The following is a 21554-nucleotide window of genomic DNA, read 5'->3' as shown; positions in this document are numbered from 1 at the left end:
ACTTCACTCCTTTTTTTAACCTTTTGCAAAATTATCTAAGGCACTGGTCACGCAATGCTTTATCCCTGGAAATTTCCACATATCAATATATGTTCAAAAGCAATCTTAAACTACTTACAGAGAAAAATAACATGAAGATATGGGGGATTCTTTTATAGCTTGTAGTTTTACTAACACTTATAAACCCAGGTTTTAAATCAAGTGGACTTCTAAAGTCTTCTAAATGTCATCTTCAGCTCAACATCCTTAAGTGATCTTTAAAGATTAGATTTCACACAAACACAAAACCCTTGATGCCCCCATGCAGATAGCTTTCTTAAAATCAGACAACTCATTGGTCAATGTATTGTTGTGGTTTTTGAGATTCTATTCTAAGCCCATAATGTACCCAATGACTAGAATTATTCATTACCTTTTAAGAATTAGAAATTAAGGCATTAAGTGTAAGAAATTAAGGAGTGGGGTATAGCTCAAAGTGGTAGATGCGTGCTTAGCGTGCACAAGGTCCTCCCCGGTACCTCCTCTAAAAAAAAGTTAATAAATGAGTAAACCCCTTACCCCCTTAAAAAAATTTTTTTAAATGTTTAAAAAAAGAATAAGAAATTAGAAAATAGCAAACAAACAAAAGAATAAGAAATTAAGGGAGTCAAAGGCACAAACTTCCAGTTATAAGTAAGCCATGAGCATTTAAAAAAAATTAAGGCACAAAATAGTATTTTAAATACAATATATTCCAAGTATTGTAATCTTCTATACTATCCACGTTGTTTGATACACTAGCCACTAGCCATATTGGCTATTTCAATTTAAATTAGTTAAAATTACATAAAATTAGAGATTCAGTTTCTCAGTCACAATAACCACATTTCAAGTGCTCAACAGCCACATGTCGCTAGTGGCTACGGTATTAGACAATGAAGGTAAGAATATATCTATCAGTCTAGAAAGTTCTTAGTAGAGAGCTGTTCTACTGTAAGAAACAGGCAAATAAATCAGTGTTATATGGGGTTCTTACAGTCTCTATACAGATTAACACCCTAGCAGACAATAGCTCCTTCATGTTCTTTTTTTTTTAATATTTTTAAATTTTATTTTTATTTTTGGAGGGAGGAGGTAATTGGGTTTATCTATTTCTTTCTTTTTTAAAGGAGGTACTGGGGATTGAACCCAGGACCTCATGTATGCTAAGCATACACTCTACCACTGAGCTATACCTCCCCCTTTTTTCACACTCTTGAAGTCCCATGAAAGTGATGATTAGTGATCCTGGCCATAGTCTCTTCTAGCTACTATTTGACTAATTGTTAGTTGACCGTCCCAGGAAGTTGAAGACACCATTCGTGTAATGTCATATGATTTCTTCCATCCTTAACGGCCTCTGATATTTACTTAGTTTTCAACCCCATTTCTTTCAAAGAGTCATATCACACAAAAAAATGTTTTGGAGACAGTCTGCTATTATATAACGCTAGCAGTGTTTAAAAAGAGTTAAGCCCACCCCAGCAGCAATCTTATTTTTCTACCAAATGTGTTGGAAACATCTAATTCCATCAGGAGATAACTAACTTAAGAATATACACACCATCAGCTATTATTTGTTTGAAAAAGACCAAGGATCTTGCAACTTAACAATCTTGAGCTTCTGATTCATGAGACTGGGGTTTTAAAAGACAACCATTGGGCCAGACTGAAGAGGTAGGAAAAATGAAGTCACATTTAGAACAATTTTACTGGTGGGGAGGGTATAGCTCAGTGGTAGAGTGCATGCTTAGCATACATGAGGTGATGGGTTTGATCCCCAGTACCTCCATTAAATAAAAAATAACAAATAAATAAAACTAATTACCCCACCAAAAAAAAACCCAAAACAACAACAAAAAAACACAACTGTAGTGGTATTCGCTTCAGTCACCTGTATTAAACCACCACATATTACTATAGTAAAGTGGACTAGCTCACTTTTTGTCTATAGCCAGAATGCAGTCATCATACAGTCAAAGAAATGGGTGAGAAAAGAGTTTTGAATTGGCCAAATCCATCCAAACATTTTAATATTGTTCCAATTATATACATAAGCAAATATTTTGAGTCAAATACACTCAAGACACTCCTAAGTCAATATAATTCATCTAAAGGCTATTTAAAGATTCAATCAGTGATTTGCCAGCTATCCCTCTCAATGTCTCTTTACAGAACAGAAAATTGTTAAAAACTCTCAAACCTAAAAGCTCTGGTCCCAAGTATGACTGTCACTGAATACATACCACTTCAGCTAGGAGATAGGAAAATAGGATTAAATATTAAAAACAAGTTATTTCAGTGGAGGAGATACAAGAAATGGGGCTGGAAATACAGAATATCTTGCATACCATCACAAGGAGTTTGAAATGTATTCTTAAAGTCCCTGAAGACATTTTTGAGGATAAATAAAATAGAGTAATGGAAGAAATAATGAACCACAATTCGGAGGTTCTAACACTGGACTCTTCTGTGACGTTCTGTTGAGACCTAAACAAATTTCTTTACTTTTCTTGGCCCCAAATCCTTCATCTGTTAGAGAAAGGAGTTGAGACAGAATCTAGCTCAGATCCCATCCAGCTTTGGAAAGTTCTGTAATTTACACAGAAGTCATGCTTTAGGAACATCACATCTCAGAGATACACTGGAATTGAGGGAGAAATTAAAAGTAGCAGATCTAGTAGGTTAAGAGAAGCAAGCAAATAAAAGCAGTTACAACTTAATAAAGGACAATAAATACAGAACACCACTAAGTGACAGACGGGAAAAAGAGCACCCTAACTTAAGTGAGTGATTTATGATTAGCATTATGGATTAGGATATAAAGGTTTGGGAAGGGTATGAGAGGGCCTGAAAGCTAGGTGAGACTTTGGCATAGGATCTAGAAGCAATAGAAACCTGCTACTGATGCAGTTATCCAAAGGTAAAGTGTAGAGAGCCTAAATGTAAAATAGAGGAGTATATTTGAGGCATTTTCAAAAGGGAAAAAAGTCAATGTTTGATATACGACTGAATATGCGAAATGAAGGAAAAGGAAATTAAAGATGACAGATGATGAAATTACTAACTTTCCCTTAATTGAACAGAGAGCATTAAAATTAATCAGAAACAATTCAAATACTAATCTTTAATTTTACAAGATTTCACCAATAAACTGCTAGTACGCATGCTTCTACTGAAGTTTTTAATCTTATTTTAAATGTCATCTCTGTGAATGCACTGAATTTTTCAAATCACTGTTAGCTGAGAAATTTCAGAATTAGTACAAATGCAAAATAATCCTGCTAAAAATGGAACAGCAAAGCCATTAACTGAACAAAACCATCTTAAGTTATATACAAAAAGGAAATAGTGGTAGTTTTTATATTGCTCTCAGAAGAAAGTGAATCAGATACATAGAAACAAAGATCAAACACTTCATTTGAGCTGAATTATCCCATTAACCTTTTTCTGTTGCATGGTCATTTGATTTATGACAGTAGCCTCTGATACTAACATTATCTGGCATATTTCAATGTATGTATTTCCTTTTTAACTAGAGTAAAACAAGCACCTACACTATTATTCTAAGTCATTTTAGTGACCTTCGCTGAAATTTTTTCTCAAATTGTATTTGAAGCTGCCAGAGAAACATTCAGGTGTTGCATCCTTAGGTTACAATGTTCTCCATTGAGGTAAGATGTAAATAAGACATTTTAATTGCTTAAAGATTGAAAAAAATTAACTTTGACAGAAATTTGCTTGGCTCTGAGAATCACCTCTAATAAGATTACTAAGTAGTCATTTAAAGAGGGCTTTAAAATGAAGACAAGAAAATATCAAGCTTTCAGGAGAAAGCTCAAAATATAGCCCCTAGAAATTAAATATTTTAATAAAAACATTGTCACTAGAGTTCTTAGAAGCTACTCCAGGATTTTTATAGGAAAGCTGAACATAGATGCTAACGAAATACTTGTCTACTTACTGAAACGATGATGCATCAATTAAATTTTAGATTTTGAAAAACTAGGATTAATGACAGGTTTAAGAAAAAAAAAATTTCCTGCAGCACAAATACAAGCTCTGTTTACACAAAACCCATTATTTACATTTGGACTCTCTATTGCCAAATATGGAAAAGGAGACCAATATATAATACCTACTTTGACAAGTTCTTAAACTGTGGGTGTCTCCTATGTTCAGTTTTAAAATAAAAAAAGTAGTGTATACTTAAGTAGTTACAAATGTTAAGAGCTATCAACAATAGAATTTCACTATAACAGCTATTTTATTGCAACAATACAGATACGAATTTAAAACAAATTATAAGCAGAAAAAAAACAGGTAAACATGCTTAGTTTACCAAAATAACAGTACACAGCACTTGCTTCTAGACATACAGTAGTTGCTAATAATTCCTGTTTCTTCAAAACCAACTTATCATTAGGGTCCCCACTATTTAACAGAGGAGAAATACTTGAATCTGAATTAAACATAAACTTTAACTATTATTTCATATTATTTTCAGTTATCTGCATAAGTAACTTCATCATTTAACCCCTCAAACCAAGAGTAAGTAAAATAAAAACCCTGAATTATCCTTTTCTTTAAAGAGAAAGGTCAACTACATAACCAGATAATCATGTCTATCAAATTTATAACACCACAATTGGAAGATCACAGTATATCTGCAAATGATCTCGAATTACAAAATTTTAAGTAAACTGCCGCCAAGAATTAGTATATGTCATAAATAAAAATTCATTCAAATTAACAGAATAAGCTGCAACTTTTTTAGGAACTCAAACTCAAAATCTGATTCTGGAAGCTCCTTGGGAAACTTGTTTAAAGATTCAAATCATAACCAAGAAATGGTAAAAAAAAAAAAAAAAAAAAAAAAAAATTCCTAAGAGCAATGGGAAGAAACATTGAAACAAACACTTTCAACAATATATTGTTACTTTTATTTTGAAAATGTAATCATTTGCTCCTTTTACATCTATTTATTCTTTCTTTGCTTGATGAATCCTTTAGAGTTGGTTTTTCTACTTTAAATAACTGAAAATCGGTCATGTATAATTTTTCATAAGGTATGGATTAATACATTTATTTTAAAATATGACTATGAATACTGACACCTTAACTTGTCAACTGAGGTAAACTCTAATGCATGGCTGCTAACCTCTAACATAATTAAACCAAATAAAAGTTAATCAATTTAATGTTTGAAAAACTATATAAAACTGTCCAAACTGCTGTTTGGACTGCTGTGTAAAACAGATTTTTTTGCTTGTTGAGCCATGAATTTTTAAAAGCTTCACAGATAAGCTTAAAAGATACACCATTTGCAAACTTCTTACAATTATGCATAGCCTAATTCACAGTTAGAACATGTCCCGCAGTCCCACATTTATAGTACATGTGTTCAGAAGTCTGACCTGGCTGAGATACCGCAGTGGCTGTAAACTGAGTAGCCCATGGCGGATTCTTCTGTCCTCCAAACTGAGCCATGATAAAAGGGAGGGGAAAACCTTCGCTTGTTTGTCTTCTACAGCAGCGATCTATTAAGAAAGGATCCACAGTTTAAAGTTCCACGAAACTGTTAAGTATTACGTAAGTATTATTTTAAAGAAACGTTCGATTTATCGAGGACATCTTCGTAGATCAAGTAAAAATAACTAGACGCTTATGGAAGTCCGATATGCAGCAAAAACATTTTACATCAAGTAGTACACCAAAGGCACCCAATTTCAATATATAACATTAGGGACAGACTTACAAGAAAGGCACTTCTTTCTACAACTACATACCATCACATTTAAACAGAAGACCATCTGCTGTTATCTACCTAATTTTTAACAATAAGAAGTACACAGTTTTACATTCAAAGGAAATATATAGCCTGCCTGTTTCTTTCGGCAATGAGCCGGGGATTGAAAGTGACGAAACCAATAACGGAAATCGGGACGAGACACCGAATAAAAGTATTCAAGAATATTATTTAAATAACAAACATCTCCTTACTTTCTAGAGTAGGGAAGGAACTGGGGGCTCCTTTTCTCTCTCCTCCCTCGAGGGGAAAAGGCTATTGAAATAACGGATGCCCCTAAAAGAACCAATGCGAAGACCCCTCGCCCCAAAATCAAGCCAGAAGTAGCGAAGATCTCTGTTCGCACACTCCCTCCTTCCCCCCACGCCTCAGAGGGGCCAGAGCTCTGCCATCCATCTTCCTCCAGCCCCAGCTCCTCGCGGGCCGCAGGCCAGGGCAGGCAGAGTCCTCCATCGCACGAGTTTGGACGAAACGCCAAGATGGGGATACCGAGAGCCCTGGTCCCCTTAACCCCCTCGCGGGGCGGAGAAGGCTTCCATTCCTCCAAATACGTGCCGCCCTGAGCGGCCCCGACGCCCCAGACCCGAGGCCAGGAGGCTAAGCCCGCAGCGGCTCCGGAGCGCGGGACGGCGGCAGGCAGTCCCTCCCAAAACGCCAGGCCGAGGCTGAGGGACGCTGGAGGCACCTGAGGGGCCGCGGGGGAAAAAGCGAGGCGGTGGGGGAGGGGCCAGCCGCGCGGGGCCTGCTCCGACCCGCACAAAAGGGACCATGTCCCTCCCGTCCCAGTCCCGCAAGAGCCCCACCGTCGCCGGCCTACGGACGCCGTGCTACCAAAATGGTCCCTCCTGGCCGTTTCGCGGATCCCACAGGACGTTAAGAACCCGGGCTCGGACGCCCGCCGCTCCAACCGCGAGGACTAGACCTTCACCTGAATCCGGGCCGGGCTAACCCCGAAGCCATTTCAAACCCGTCAGCCTTAAGCGCATGCGCCAACTCCCCCCTCTTCCTCCACGCCTCTCCCCTCCTCCCCATCTCTCCGAGGATCGGCGTTTACGGGAATACGTTCTACGTGCGCGCTCCCAGCTCGCCTTCAATGCGCTCACCCCTTTCAGTACGCAGCTAGAACCAGAGCGCGCCTAAGAAGAGTTACCTTGGCTTCGCTTAACAATGAGCCTGTGTGTGTCTCCGCGCAAGCTCAAAGGAAAAGGATTCCTTGAGAAAGGGAAGGAAAGAATTGGTAGTCACGTGATCCAACGAGCCCGCCGCCATTTTGTGTTTTTCTGCCTTTTTTCCCGTAGTTCAAGTGATAGGAAGAATGGTATATCCTGCGGTATTGTCCTAAATTTTTTGAAAAATTGGTATTTTCACTTAACATGTCATTCATTCTTTAAAGTATTCTATATTGTACAATTTGGTATATTCATAAGGTTGTGTGTGCAATCACCCTTAAGAGAAACCCCTACCTATTAAGCAGTCAATCCTTAATCCCTGCTCCCTCCAGCCGGGGGCCAACACTAATCGGCTTTCTGTCTATGGATTTGTCTGTCCTAGACATTTCATATTAATAGAATCATATAATACATGGCGTTTTGTGTCTAGCTTTTGTAAGTTACTATAGTGTGTCCAAGATTCATGTGGTAGCACGTATCAGTACTTCTGTTCATTTTATGGCTAAAACTAATTTAAAATACATTTGTTTATCCATTTGCCAGATCTTTGGTTTGTCTCCATTTTGGGGGCTATTATGAATAAAGATTCAATGAATATTTACATACAAGTTTTTGTTTGAACTTCTGTTTTCAATTCTCCTAGGTTTATACCTAGAAGAGGAGTTCTGGGTCACATGGAGTTCTATACTTAACTATTTGAGGTACTGCCAACCTCTTCACGGTGACTAGAGCAGTTTACATCCCCATGATTAATAAGGTTAAATATCCACGGAAGAATTAATACTGTTAAAATGGCCATACTACCCAAAGCAATCTACAGATTTAATATGATCCCTATCAAATTACTCAGGACATTTTTCACACAACTAGAACAAATAATCCTAAAGTTTATATAGAATCACAAAAGACCCAGAATTGCCAAAGCAATACCAAAGAAAAAGAATGAAGCTGGAGGAATAACCCTCCCAGATATCAGACAATGCTACAGAGCCACAGTAATCAAAACCAGCATGATATTGCTATAAAAACACACATATGGATCAATGGAACAGAATAGAGAGCCCAGAAATAAACCCACAAACTTCTGGTCAATAAATCTTTGTTTTTTTTGATAAAGGAGGCAAGAACACACAATGGGGGGATAGTATAGCTCAAGTGGTAGAGTGCATAGTTAGCATACAGGGGGCCCTGGGTTCATTCCCCAGTACCTCTTCTAAAAATAAACAAATCTAATTAATTACCTCCCCCCAAAAATTAAAATTAAAATTAAAAAAAAAAAACACACAATGGAGTAAAGGCAGTCTCTTCAGCAAATGGTGTTAGGAAGACTGGACAGCTGCATGTAAATCAATAAAGTTAGAATACTCTCTCATACCACACACAGAAATAAACTCAAAATGGCTTAAAGACTTAGACACAAGACACTATAAACCTCTTAGAAGAAAACACAGGCAAAATATTACCTGACATCCTAGCGATGTTCTTTTAGGGCAGTCTATCAAGGCAATAGAAATAAAATAAAAAATAAACAAATGGGACCTAATTAAACTTAAAAGCTTTTGCACAGCAAAGGAAACCATAAGTAAAACAAAAAGACAACCTACAGAATGAGAGAAAATATTTACAAAAGATGAGACTGACAAGGACTTAATGTCCAGAATATATAAACAGCTCATACAACTTAATGAGAAAGAACAAACAACCCAATCCAAAAATGGGCAGAATACCTAAACAAACAATTTTCCAATGAAGACATACAAATGGCCAATAGGCATATGAAAAAATGCTTAATATCACTAATTATCAGAGAAATGCAATCAAAACTACAATGAGGTATCACCTCACACCAGTCAGAATGGCCATCATTCAAAAGTCCACAAATGATAAATGCTGAAGAGGGTGTGGAGAAAAGGGAACCCTCCTACACTGTTGGTGGGAATGTAATTTGGTGCTGTCATTAGGGAAAACAGTATGTAGATTCTTCAAAAAACTAAAAACAGATTTACCATATGATCTAGCAATACCTTTCATGGGCATATATCCAGAGGCAACTGTAATTTGAAAGGATACATGCATCCCAGTGCAATTATAGCAGCACTATTTACAATAGCCAAGACAAGGAAGCAATCTGAATGTCCACTGACAAATGACTGGATAAAGAAGCTGTGGTATATTTATATAATGGAATACTACTCAGCCATAAAAAGTAATAAAATAATGCCATTTGCAGCAATAGGATGGACCTAGAGATTGTCATTCTAAGTGAAGTAAGACAGAGAAAAAAAATACCATATGATATCACTTATATGTGGAATCTAAAAAAAATGACACAAACTTATTTACAAAACAGAAACAGACAGACATAGAAAACAAACTTGTGGTTACCGGGGAGAATGGGGGTGAGGAGGGATTGGGAGTTTAGGATTTGCAGATATTAACTACCCATATATATAATAGATGAACAACAAGATCCTACTGTATAGTGCAGGAAACTATATTCAATACCTTGTAATGACCTATAATGAAAAAGAATATGGAAAAGAATATATATGTATATATAATTGAATCACTATGCTGTACACCAGAAAGTAACATGATATTGTGAATTGACTATACTTCAATTAAATAAAATTAATTTTACCTGTTTCATTTTTACTTTTTAAAGTGTGGCTATACTTGAAAAGTTTTTTATAATTTTTAAGTTTTTTAATATTTAGTTTTATTGAAGTATAGTTGACTTGCTATATTGTGTTAGTTTGTGGAGGATACTAGAAAAGTTTTAACTACAGATGTAACTCTCATTTGATTTCTATTGTATAGTTCTGTTCTATACCTTGATTGGCATGGTGGTTACAGGACTACAGACATTTGTCAAAAACTTAGGAACTCATGTAAAGGGAGAATTTTACTGTATGTGAATTACATCTCAATAAACATAACTTTAAAAAATGTTTTAAAGAAAATAAAAGATATTTCTGAGTGACACCTGTCTCTGAATAAGTTCTGAAGTTTTCATTCTCAGTTCTATAAATTAGCCTACTAATAAATTTGATGCCTGGCAAGGAGAAAGAATTTTCATTGATCTTTGGCCAAATATTTTTCTTGCCTAGCCAGAAAGGGCTGATTCAAAAGAGGATGGAAAGTGTTGGCAAGAGAATGATTGAAATGAAGAAATAAACCAGATGTAGAGGGAAATTTTGCATAGGAAGAAATAAAGAACAATGGAGGTTCTAATGAGGTAGAAAAATTATCATGGGAACAGCTGACAGAACAAACAGTACAGATAGGTGGTTGAGGTCATGATGTGAGATGTTGGAACTAATGATTTTGGAAGTGATGATGTATTTCATTCTGTGACTGTGGGAGTAGGAGGCTCTGGTCAAGTGGGAGAGAAAGACCAGATAAGATCAAAGAGCTGAGTTGTAAAGTCGCTGGATGAGGTTTCACTCATTCAGTGAGGTTTCACTTGTTCAATGCAATTACTCAGAATTACCCAGAATGATAGCAAGAATAAGGAAGGGAAGAATAACTTGTGTCAAGGGCAAAGTCATCAATAAGTGCTGAGTATTTAGGAAGATAATAGAGAAGGGGAGGCATGGTAGAGCTAGCTGGTGTGAATTTTATTTTATTTTTTAATTGATTTATTTTCTAAAGAAAGAAATGGAAAATTTTATTCAAGCCAAATTTGAGGATTACAACCTGGGAAGAACATTTCAGAAGGCTCTGAGAACTGTACCCACTGGTGTGACTTTTAAAAGGAGGACAACTGGGGACAAGAACATCTCCCACACTCACACCCAATCAGGGGTTGGTGCAGTGTAGAGATAAGCTTCTCCACTTACGAGGCTCCCAGTGTAATGATGCCCTTAGAGGAAAACCAGATTTCATTTTATATAAGGTAATAGAGCATGCATTTAAAGAGAAGATCAAGTTAAAAGTCACAGGGAAATTGCTGATCACAGAGTGGGAATTTCAGAGGACTCCTTGGAAGGATGAGAAGGAAGGTGAGAGATGAAATGGTTTAGCCAGAAGAGATAGTACAGAGTAGTATGGGGATGACCATTCAGGACGTGATAGTTGACAGAGGGGTTTACACTTTGAGTGATGACCAGACAAAAGCTGAATGTGGTGCATGTTGTATTTAGTTCTGAGAGGCACTTGTAGGAGAGTTGGCTATCTGGCAATGCAGATTAAACTCTATAGAGGGTTGGAAGTGAGGCCCAGCCGATAGGACTGGGATCTGTATTATCTTGCTGTCAGTTGGTGTTAAAGCTGCAGGGAGAGTAGCTGTGGGATGTAGCCAGTCTTGCTTTTTCTGGCATTGGTTGAGGTCTCCTGAGGGAAATGTACATATGGTTTCTGTGTTCGAGGGACTTCATATCATTTACCATATTTTTAAAAACTGTATCATTCCACTGCTGATGGTCATCTCCAAATCTTATAGTCCTTTGTAGTTAAAAAGTGAACTTTATTGGATATTAGATTTAAAAAATATGATTTTGAAGAGGAAAGAAAAATTAGACTACTAGGTGCAAAATAGAAGTATAAAATTTATTTAAAACCACCCACAAAGTTCTGTGTAATCAGGAATGATACAATTTGCAATAGTTCTTTTAAAAACTCATGACAAAGATTTAAAATATAATTTCAATTACAGTATTCATTTAGCCTTATTCAGTTAGAACAATTTAAAAAAAGAAACTTTATGCTCTAAATAAATGAGACACACAAGGAAAATATAATAGACAATTTCCACAACTATCTTTACATGTATGTTTCAAAACTAGTACATTTCAATGCATTTTGCTACATAAACATGAAATCATGTACAACTGCTGTGCACCAAAATTTAGCTTAATTAGGTCTTTCAAGTAACATGCAATTCCAACTCACAAGTCTTCAAGTACTGCTAGTAAGTGTTCCCTTGTATGCAGAGCACTACATGTTGATCCTGAATTGAAATCATCGTAATTAAGATTATCTTTCCCTTCTACACGTTGAAGTGCTTTTCCTTTAAACTGTTTCCCCCATATGTTAAGAATCAAAAATGGATATTTGTGGGATATCTTTTCCTTACTAACTTATTTCATTGTATGGGATATTTAATACAGTAGGACGGCAATAGGTAAAATCCCCCAAGGCTAAAAATCAAAGGTACAAAATAAATAGTAAATATACCCCAGAGGGAGAAAAAGTCAGCTAGAGACAGGAATATTATCTTGTAAAATTGATATTTATCTGTTGGGGATTCTGCACTACTCTATTTCACCGTGGTGAAGAATCTGAATAATTTGCTCCTACTAGTGAGAAGCATTGGATTTTCTTTGAACCTAGACGTTGATATGCATGTAAATCTACTTGATAGGTCATCAGAGAGCATACCAGAAAATGAAGAAACCAGAAATCAATGTTTTTCTTTCTGCCAAGTAGCTTTGAAGAGTTTCTCTTTAGGGAACACTTCATGAGTTCATAGTAACCCAAAGATGACCATTCACCCACATGTCACAATGCAAAAGTTGCCCTTTATTTTTATTATAAAATCATTCTGGAAAAATATTTCTCTTAAAGCACCTATCACAATGTTATCTCATAAAAGTTAAAAAAAAAAAAGAGACCTTATATCTTTGTGTTTTTTAAAGAGCTCTTTTGTAAGTCCTATGTTGTCAGCCATTTATTTTATAGTATCACAGATATTAGCGAGGATAGGTATTTACTGAACTGAATTACCAAAAGTGGAATTTATTTGATTATTTAGGGCAGTGTGACTTAAGTTTTTTGTTAGTAATCCATAATGTACTGATAAAATAGACCAGATTTCCTACCTCTTTATGTTTATAAAGAGCTTACTAAAAACTTTACAAATACATCTCATTATTTTTCTTAACTCTCTGGGCAAATGTATGTTTAACCTTTAACCCAGAAATTTTATGTGCCTGGAAAAGTGGAATTAAAAAAAAAAACAAATTCAAATCAGTGGGATAAAGAGCTATCTCTTAGAGATGCCAACAATTTTAAATTTTTACCATGAGTGCCTGGGAACTAAAATAGTCAGTTTACCCAACACTTTCCCTACAAGAAAATTGCATTTCAGTATACAAAAACATTCAACTTTGATTATGAATTGCTGACCTTAGTCTTTAAAAAATTTTTTTTAAATTATTGTTTAGGTTTCCCTTTATTTCAGTAGTACAGGGACATTCATTACAAAAAAATTTTTTAACAGAATAAAAAAATAAAACTTCATTAATCTAAGCCCTAATGCAGAAGTCCTGGGAATTTGGGCAGACCTTCTGAAGTATGCGTAAGAAAATAGCTGGCTAAAATAAATAGTGGAAACAAAATACTTCAGAAGCATATTCTGTGTACAGTAAGTCGATTTTATACTATTCTAAGATTAGGTCTGACAAAATTTCCACTGGATAACATTCTCTAAGTCATAGTTTATGTGCAGAAATGCATTCAGCCGTCTGCAGATATTACCTGTTTTAGTCTGAGGTGGATTGACTTGCCATGTGATTCGGAGCAAACCATTTGCTATTCTTGCCAACCTGCAGCTTCCTCACCAGTAAGAGGGGAAAATTGTTCTCTGTCCAACCCTCAGTGTTGCAGAAGAAAAAGCAGCCCATAGGAAAGCAGTTTGATAACCTAAAGCATTATAAAGTACAAGGGTTATAATCCTTCTTGCTACCATATTTCCTTTCGAAATGGTTCCTTATTTTGAGCTGCTATTTTTCAGATAAAACTAGCATTAAGTGGGGAGAAGAAATATTACAACTTGGTGCTGAGCTGGTAGGTGAAACTGCCGATTGCTTATTGGAACACTATTCTCCTTTTCAGTCCCTTAACTTCCCCCTACTGTGTTCAAAAGAGCTTCTGATGACTGACTTATTTAAGTCTTCGGATTACTTTCAGTCCACTTTTTTAACCTTTCCCACCCAGATTATAAAACAGTTCCTGTTATTGCCAACAACCAAATTCCAAAGGGGTAAACTTACATTAGATAACAGATACCATTCACAAAATTGAGATAGGAGATAAAGATGAAAACATGCAAAAAATACTGTTTAGTCTATAGATCACACCCGCTAATTCAAAGTCACTGGTCAGATAATCGATAATTAGCACGATGTGTTACACAGAAATAGCAAAGCCAAATAGATAGTGCTAGAATATGTCACTTTATACAACTTTCTGTAAAACACCCAAACACTAATAAATGAGTTGAGGGTCAGACATTGTTGGGAGAGGCAAAGGAAGCACTCCATGCTAATCTGGAGTTCCTAAAAACAGAATTTGCCTCTACCTGAAAGGGCTGAATAAAAGCTCTTCATTCTTTTTGGTATTATTCCAAAAAGAATTGGTGAAAAATGACTTTAAAAGACAGGACAAGACAACTTCACCAAGATTACTGCTTATTCTTAAAATGAACTGAGTGTATTTGTGTAGGGGACACGGAGGATGGAGACAGAACAGAGTAGTTGGAAGCAACAGAGTTTTAGTTTAAAGAAAATCAGAGGAAAAGCTAAAAACTGTAAAAAGAATGAAAGCACACTTAATGAGATTTTAGCTTCAGTTAAATGAGAAAACAAAAATGGTAACAGCCAGAGTTTCTGGTCAAAGATGGTAAGTTTATACCTAGCCAAATGGAGAAGAAACCAAATTAGTTTCCAATATTGTTTCTCCAAAAATGAAAATGTTTCTGACAGCTGCAAGATTCTTTCCTGATGAACAAGACAAGAGAATGCCTTTCATAACAGCTGCTAGGAAGAAAATTTTTATTTTTAGGAAAACTAGGTTTATACGGTTAACCAAGGGTTTCCAAAGTTGCACTCAAACATAAATGGGTTAAATCAGCTAATATATATTATAGTAACATTTCTGCCTTAGACTAAGCTCTATTTTAATTTAAGAGACATCTATAGCTAAACAGACTAGAAGAAATTTTATGATTCAGGCATGATTGTGGACATCACAATTAAGATGGGAAAGTAGTACAGCCAACAAACATGAATGTTGGACTTTTAAAGCTAGAAATACTAAATATTGCTTACTACCAAAAGTAAAACACATTGTGGGGCTCTTATGGAAGAAGGGAAAATTAGGAGTGGCGAAGTAAGAAATACACTTGGATTATTTGAAGGAACAAAAAACATGCCTTCTTAAGTGAACAATTTTATTTGACGGGGTGCCCAGAAGAAGCAGGTATTGAAACAAAGTCATCTAGATACTGGAACGCAGAGAGTTAGTGTAGAGTTTAATGTGGACAAAAAGAGTGATGTCCTGAATAAAAGCCAGTTCCACTGTCTACAAAAGTAACAGAGGAACTTAGTCTCCATTTTATTCACAAGAGAAAAGCAAAACGATTCCAATGAATCTAGATACATTCTAAGAAAATACACAAGTTCTACTTCTGATAAATGACACACTTACTCTTTCTGAATTGCATTCCAGAGCCATGAATGGCATCATTTTCTAAAACTTAGAACAAAGCTCAACATGGAGCACAATTTGATTTAGATGAATCCAGACTGCTAGAGGAATCAGGGTATTGATTCTGTCATTTGGTTAAGTGTGCCACACCACTGACACTGAAATTACACAAGTTCAATACACTTAAGGGCAAGTTTAGGAGCTGTGCACAACATGTAGACAGCCCTATCAAAATAAACTATGCTGGGACTTAATTGTAAGGCCAACAAGGCAAGAGGTGTGAATAGACTGTACAGCTACGGCTAGATAGTATATACAGTGGAAATAAACTTTCCCCAATGATACTTTCCAACCATTCTTTTTATAAGTCCTTATATATGTAAAACACCTATTCCAGGAGAATTAAAAACCTGTATTCTATCAGTACTTGACATTTGTTTATTGAAATAGCAAATAGCACTATTGCCACATTTTGTGGGATGAGTTAACAGGACACCTTCAGAAGTAAAAATCAGCTAAATTTCCCACACAAGGCCCACAAAATTCGGCAGGCAGGGAAATTTTGATCTAATTTCATTTAACTTCTTTCCCTGAACCATTCAGAAAATAACCCAAAGCCATTTGATTTTTGACTTGTACCAAAAATAAGGTTATTTCCCAGCGATAAAATTCCCTGTGGGCGAGAAGATCGAGTTTGTTTTCCTATAGTCCTCCTAACCTCAACGTGGCCTTCATTTGATTGTTTCAATTTTAATTAAAACTCTAACATCTGCTGTCTGGGCCCCTGCGATTGAACTGCATGACTTTTAAGATGCCCTCCAGCGCTGTGAGAGGCCACTACCACATTACCCTATTTCATAATTCATGTCATAAATTTGTACAAAAGATCAAAACTCGCAGTTGTACTAAACCTAGACAAAGATTTCCATGCGTCAAGAAGTTGTGAAATAGAAAGTAGCTATATATTAAAGGTAACATACAGCTACTGATTTACTTGGCACATTCAAAAGAAATGCTGTGCCTATTATTGATGGAAGTCATCATGCAATGTTAAAAGTTTGTCCCAGATAAGAGATCTCAATATAATTTAAGAAGACTAAACGTAAATAGGGTTGGGGTTATTTTCATACATGCTATTGTGAAATAAATGATAATCAGTAGGAGTCCACTGAAGTATTAACATTAGAAAGTAGGTTACTTCATATGAATTAAGTCAGCATCTCATTTACACAGGGGTATCCATTCAATTAAGTATGTATTGGGGTTATGTCTTAAGTAAATTGCTTATGAATCTCATCTAATTGAAATTCTATATTTAACAAATGAAATTATTTCATCCACATGCAGATTGCATAATAAAGATGTTGGAAGGTTAATATGCAAACATTTTGCTAACATGTTGCAAAAATTTACCTATAGCTATAAATTTTCAGCTAGCCTCACTTTCCAATAACAATATATTTCAGTCAGGTTTATGGCATGATGTATTGGTACTTTGTTGCTGAATTGGAAAGATGTAGGTGAGGCTGATAAGCACAAGGAAAAAATTTTTTCATTGATGGTCTGAGAGCCATTAAAAATGGGATTTTGAAGGGCAGTGGGACATTTTGTAGGATTCTACAACAGGCAAGAGTTGTTCTCTCATTATAGTTGGTACATTTATAACATGTTAGGAACAGGCTGGGCTAATTTCGGGGTATGTATCAGTGAATTATCATACGATGAACAAAGACGTAAGATTAAAACCCCATCTTGAGTGCTACAAAAGTGGTAAAACAAAAGATGATATTACAGTAAAACAGAGGTGTAGAAATAATGTTAGATGACCAGTTTTCTGAGTGAAAATGTCATTCCAAACAAATTTATTTCCTTGATTCATGAGAAAGAGCATTCTAAAAACAGTGTACCAGCAAACAATCACAATGCTGCAGAACATTGAATAAGCATGAACTTTGAAAATATCACAGGGCAGACAATGGGATGGTAAACTGTAAAATTTATGAAATAGAGTTGAACAAGTTAGGAACCATGTGTGGTTCCCATCACAGAGTTATATCAGTTGAGGCAGGCCATTCATGGTGTTAATTACAGTAACCGAATGGTAACATTTTAGTTGAGACTGGATATTTTCATGTACTGGTTTTGGTAAACTGCAACTAACTCCACAAATCCCAATATTCCTCTAAGTCAACATAGGTGCTTCAAATTTAGATTGTTAAGGAACTTGTTTAAACTTAGTGACAAACTGATTTGAATTGCTGCAGATATATTACAATGGATTGTTTTGAAGGAAATCTGCTGGTTTTTGAAAAATGTGTAAAAGTATCTTTTAAGATTTTAATTCTTCAAGTTTACTATGTCATAGGTGGTGATTCAAGGAAAAACAAAAGCTAATACTTAAATTTGGCAGCCAATCAATAAGAATTGAATGAAAGAATGGATAGATGGGTAGGATGGATAAAGGATCTTACAACTTTATCCACAAAGTCTGGTGAGGAAATAATTTCTAGTGGGAGCTAAGGCCTAAAGTCTAAAATGAAATATCACAAGGGTGTATTCCTGATAGTCTAATACTAGTAATATCTTATTGAAGCAGCTGAAACAATAAACAATCACTTATTTATATACTCATATGTATAAGAAACCTTAGGCTCACAAAAATATACATGTTTTAAAACGGAAATCTAAGGCACACAAAATACTAAAACAAGTCAATGAATTACTCTATTTTACATATTCAAGAAGCAGAAATCTACTTGACAAGATGATGGTCTATCAATGGACATTTTGTTATTTACAATCCCTTCATATTCCTTTAGTCAAAATTAGTCAAAAGCTTGAAACTGATACTTTGCACCATAAATTATTTTAATATAAGTTACAATGAGTTTTATTTTAGATAGCTTGTTGGAACTGTTTGCTTTTGCACCAGAATTTTGAGTATTAGCGGTTGTGGGCTTCCTATGGCATTTCCAAGGGAGAAGCACCATTTGGTTTTCCATACCCCCAAGGAATCTGACACTTTGTTATAGCACCTCTGCATTTTAACAGAATCAAGTATTTCATTTAAATTTCTTGTTCTAAATGTTTTGTTTGGGCAATCTCTTTCGTTCTGCTATAAAATGAGTCAATAAAGGAATGGGAATAAATAAAGGGAGGACTAACTAAAATGAATGGAATGCTTATTTTCGTGTTACTTAGAAAAAGATGAGTTAACACTTCCCCAAAACCAATATGCTTAGATAAACTATTCTGGCTTAGCTCTTAATGGACAAACCATATGTATAATACCATTCTTACTGTTTATTTGGGGTGTAGGGTGTATGATGGTGATATGAAACTTGTTTTCCAAAGATTTCTACAGGAATTTTGTTTTTAGTCTGTACCAGAATGACTTTCAGAACAAATAAGGCCATTTGGGGTGGATAGGGTTCTTGCTATTTAATTTTTGTATTTTATCACCTTGAAACTTTAGAAGCATTTGACTCTTTGGAATCCTTTTATGTCCCACCTCCTTTTAGAAAAACCTTTCATGGATTATATTGAGAAAGCTGGGGTGAAAGTAAATTAGGGCCACTGTTGCTCAATGAATCAGAAGAAACCACTCTTATTTAGTTCCAAAGAAAGGACTCAATATTGGTGATATGCTTCCTAATTCAAATTTCAGAGAGAATTAACAATTTTTGCATGACCTAACTATTTTATATAAGTAGCTAATCTTTGAATGAGAAAGGACACATTAAAAAAAAAAAAACACAAACCATATACATGATTAGAATACATATTGCAGTTAACAAGATGGAACTCTACACAGCAAGAATAAATGATTTCTCTTGTATGCAAATATGCACAAACAATAAACAATAGGATTCTTATACTACACTATTTCAAGTTACTTTTAAAAATAGAAAGTGCTTTTAAAATATATATTTACAATTTATGAACAGCCTCCAACCATTACTAACAATAATGAATTATTTTATACAGGAGAGATATTTTAAGAGAAAACATTTCATTGGTTTATTTCAAAGGAATATGCCGATTTTCTAGCAATGATTGGAAGATGTTGGAACAATGGCACCATGAAATAATAATTCAGCTTATTTTTGTGTCGATGTGGTTAAGCACCAGGAGCTGTGTAGAGTTAACACTGTGTCTTAATTTTACATCATAGTACATGAACCTGTTAAAATCCTCTAAAAATGACTCGTTTCATAGTAAACAATTTAAAGCACCAAACTGAGTGATTCTATCAAGGTTAACACCTAACCAAAACATTTCTTTATGTATTGAAAACTATAAAACTTTTATTTTTGCTTAAAATGTGCACCTTCTACCAATTGTCAAAATATAGTCACAGTTAAGAAATACCCACCCCAATTTTTTTTTTTTACCTCAGCCTTCAAATGGGTGAGATGAAGATATAGTAAACGACAACATGACTTTCTTTTAAAAGCACCTTGAAAAAATACACTGCACTCGCAAAGGCATTAAGGGGAGAAAAGCCTTCAGACCCAATGGTTATAGGGCCCTGCAACATGTGTGAGAGCGTAAGGGGACACGGTGACAACATTGTCATGGGTTAATGTTAATGCTTTATGAGAAGGAATCTGGTTAAATTCATTCACTTCAGGGAACAGTTCAGGACCCTCGTTAGCTGCCTGGTCTTTCTGCTCTGAGGCTTTAGTTTTCTTATTCTTAGCTTCCTTAGCCTCGAACTTAATCTTGTTTAGTTCGAAACCGTGTTGGGGCTTATTCAGGTTTTTGTGCTGGTAGAAGACAAGGGAGAGCCGCGTAGGGTGATTCCGGTTGGGGTGTTCGACAGGAGTCGTAGCATGAAGCTCTCGCCGAGCGCACTCAATCAAAACGGAGCCGTGAGAGGGCGCTATTGCCACCCCACCAATATTGGCATCCAAGAAGATGTGCTCGCTGTCTGACCAATACTCCTCAATGTGGGGCAATTTCTCCTCAGCAGGTGACAAGGGGTCGTCTGATAAGGGGTCATCTGATAGAGGCTCATCTGCTTCAGAATGCTGCTCATCTTCTTCCACCAGGGAGGAGGCAAGTTCATGAGGAGAAGTGATGAATGGGGGCTGCTGGTTTGGCTGATTAGAAGTTAGCTGCTCAGATGGACCAGTAGGAGGCTCAGAATAACCCAGGGAATCTGTCATGGGAGTAGACAAGGTAGGAAGAGGAACCATTTCACCAGGTTGTGCAAATCCAGTGCATTCCCCAGCAGCTACGTTAGCACCACTGTGTCTTGCAGAAGGCACTGTGCAGTGGGGATTGCTACCTTTTTCTGAAAACCCGTAGGAAACTGATGCATCATTCTTAAAAGGAGCTGTTGTGATCGAAGCAGTCTTAGGGCACCAGGAGAAACCTGGAGCTAAGTTTGCTTCTTTCACTGGGTGAGGAATGAATGGGGTTGGTGAGTAGATTTTAGTGTTGTCCGAACTTTTGAAGATAAGATGGGGTTCAGTTTCACTTTTTATTTCAGGTTGCAGGGTCTCTGTTTTACTCCCTAAACAGAGAAAAGGACACCAAATATGAAGATAAATACAGACTAGTTTTGGTAGTTGTTGTCTCTAAAGAGTATTTTTAAAGAGAAGTACAAAGAATAATAAAACAAAACACTGATGATGGCAATGTTGGCTAGTTTTGTCCTATTATTGTCTTTCTTTATTGTCTGTCTTTAAGGCTAACATATGCACACATTAAAAATTGTAGGTAGTTTTGGTATGTTTTTTCCACCCAATATTTTTTTCTTAAAGAATTCTTTCCTTTGGAAATAATTATAAATAAATTCACAAATTTAGCCAGAAGGATGTCCATTGTCTAAAATAGTAAGATGTTAGAAATGACCTAATTGGCTGTGAAGTAATACTTAAACTATACACTGGAATACAATGCAGGTGATAATAGAATGACAAAAAGCAATATTTAACTACCCAAAGAGCACTTTAGATACATTTTAGATACTGCATGACATCATTTGTTGAAAAAGTAAAAATAAGTAATAGTTTACAAAGATTTCTGGGTAATCAAAGCATCATAACTGGCAAAATTAATTATTAGGTAAAGGAAAGTCATGTAAAAAAATTATCGGTAACCCTCAGAACAAGAGCAGT

The 21554-nt window shown here is 35.8% G+C and overlaps 2 protein-coding genes across 11 annotated transcripts in view; both read right to left on the bottom strand.

Moving 5' to 3' along the window:
* Positions 1 to 6881, bottom strand: part of CCAR1 (cell division cycle and apoptosis regulator 1) — a 45820-nt gene extending 38939 nt beyond the window's left edge. For 2 of the 4 annotated variants that reach the window (XM_010951676.3, XM_045514231.2), the window contains exons 1-2: positions 6631 to 6823; positions 5436 to 5558 (exon numbers count right to left, since the gene is read on the bottom strand). In XM_010951676.3, coding sequence (XP_010949978.1) covers positions 5436 to 5508 — 73 coding nt within the window. In that variant the 5' untranslated portion in view covers positions 5509 to 5558; positions 6631 to 6823. Of the gene's footprint in view, positions 1 to 5435; positions 5559 to 6021; positions 6531 to 6630 lie in introns of those variants that run through there. The other 2 variants (XM_045514229.2, XM_045514230.2) reach the window with 2 other exon arrangements.
* A 4647-nt stretch (positions 6882 to 11528) lies between these two features.
* The window catches only part of TET1 (tet methylcytosine dioxygenase 1), a 116624-nt gene continuing 106598 nt past the window's right edge, over positions 11529 to 21554 (bottom strand). For 6 of the 7 annotated variants that reach the window (XM_045514233.2, XM_074374107.1, XM_010951677.3 and 3 more), the window contains one exon: positions 11529 to 20947. In XM_045514233.2, coding sequence (XP_045370189.2) covers positions 19935 to 20947 — 1013 coding nt within the window. In that variant the 3' untranslated portion in view covers positions 11529 to 19934. The remainder of the gene's footprint in view (positions 20948 to 21554) is intronic. The other variant, XM_010951678.3, reaches the window with a different exon arrangement.

Source organism: Camelus bactrianus, chromosome 11, assembly GCF_048773025.1.
Source record: "Camelus bactrianus isolate YW-2024 breed Bactrian camel chromosome 11, ASM4877302v1, whole genome shotgun sequence".
Lineage (NCBI taxonomy): Eukaryota > Metazoa > Chordata > Mammalia > Artiodactyla > Camelidae > Camelus > Camelus bactrianus.
Note: the sequence above shows the minus strand (reverse complement) of the source record. Positions and strands in the feature narration are given on the sequence as shown.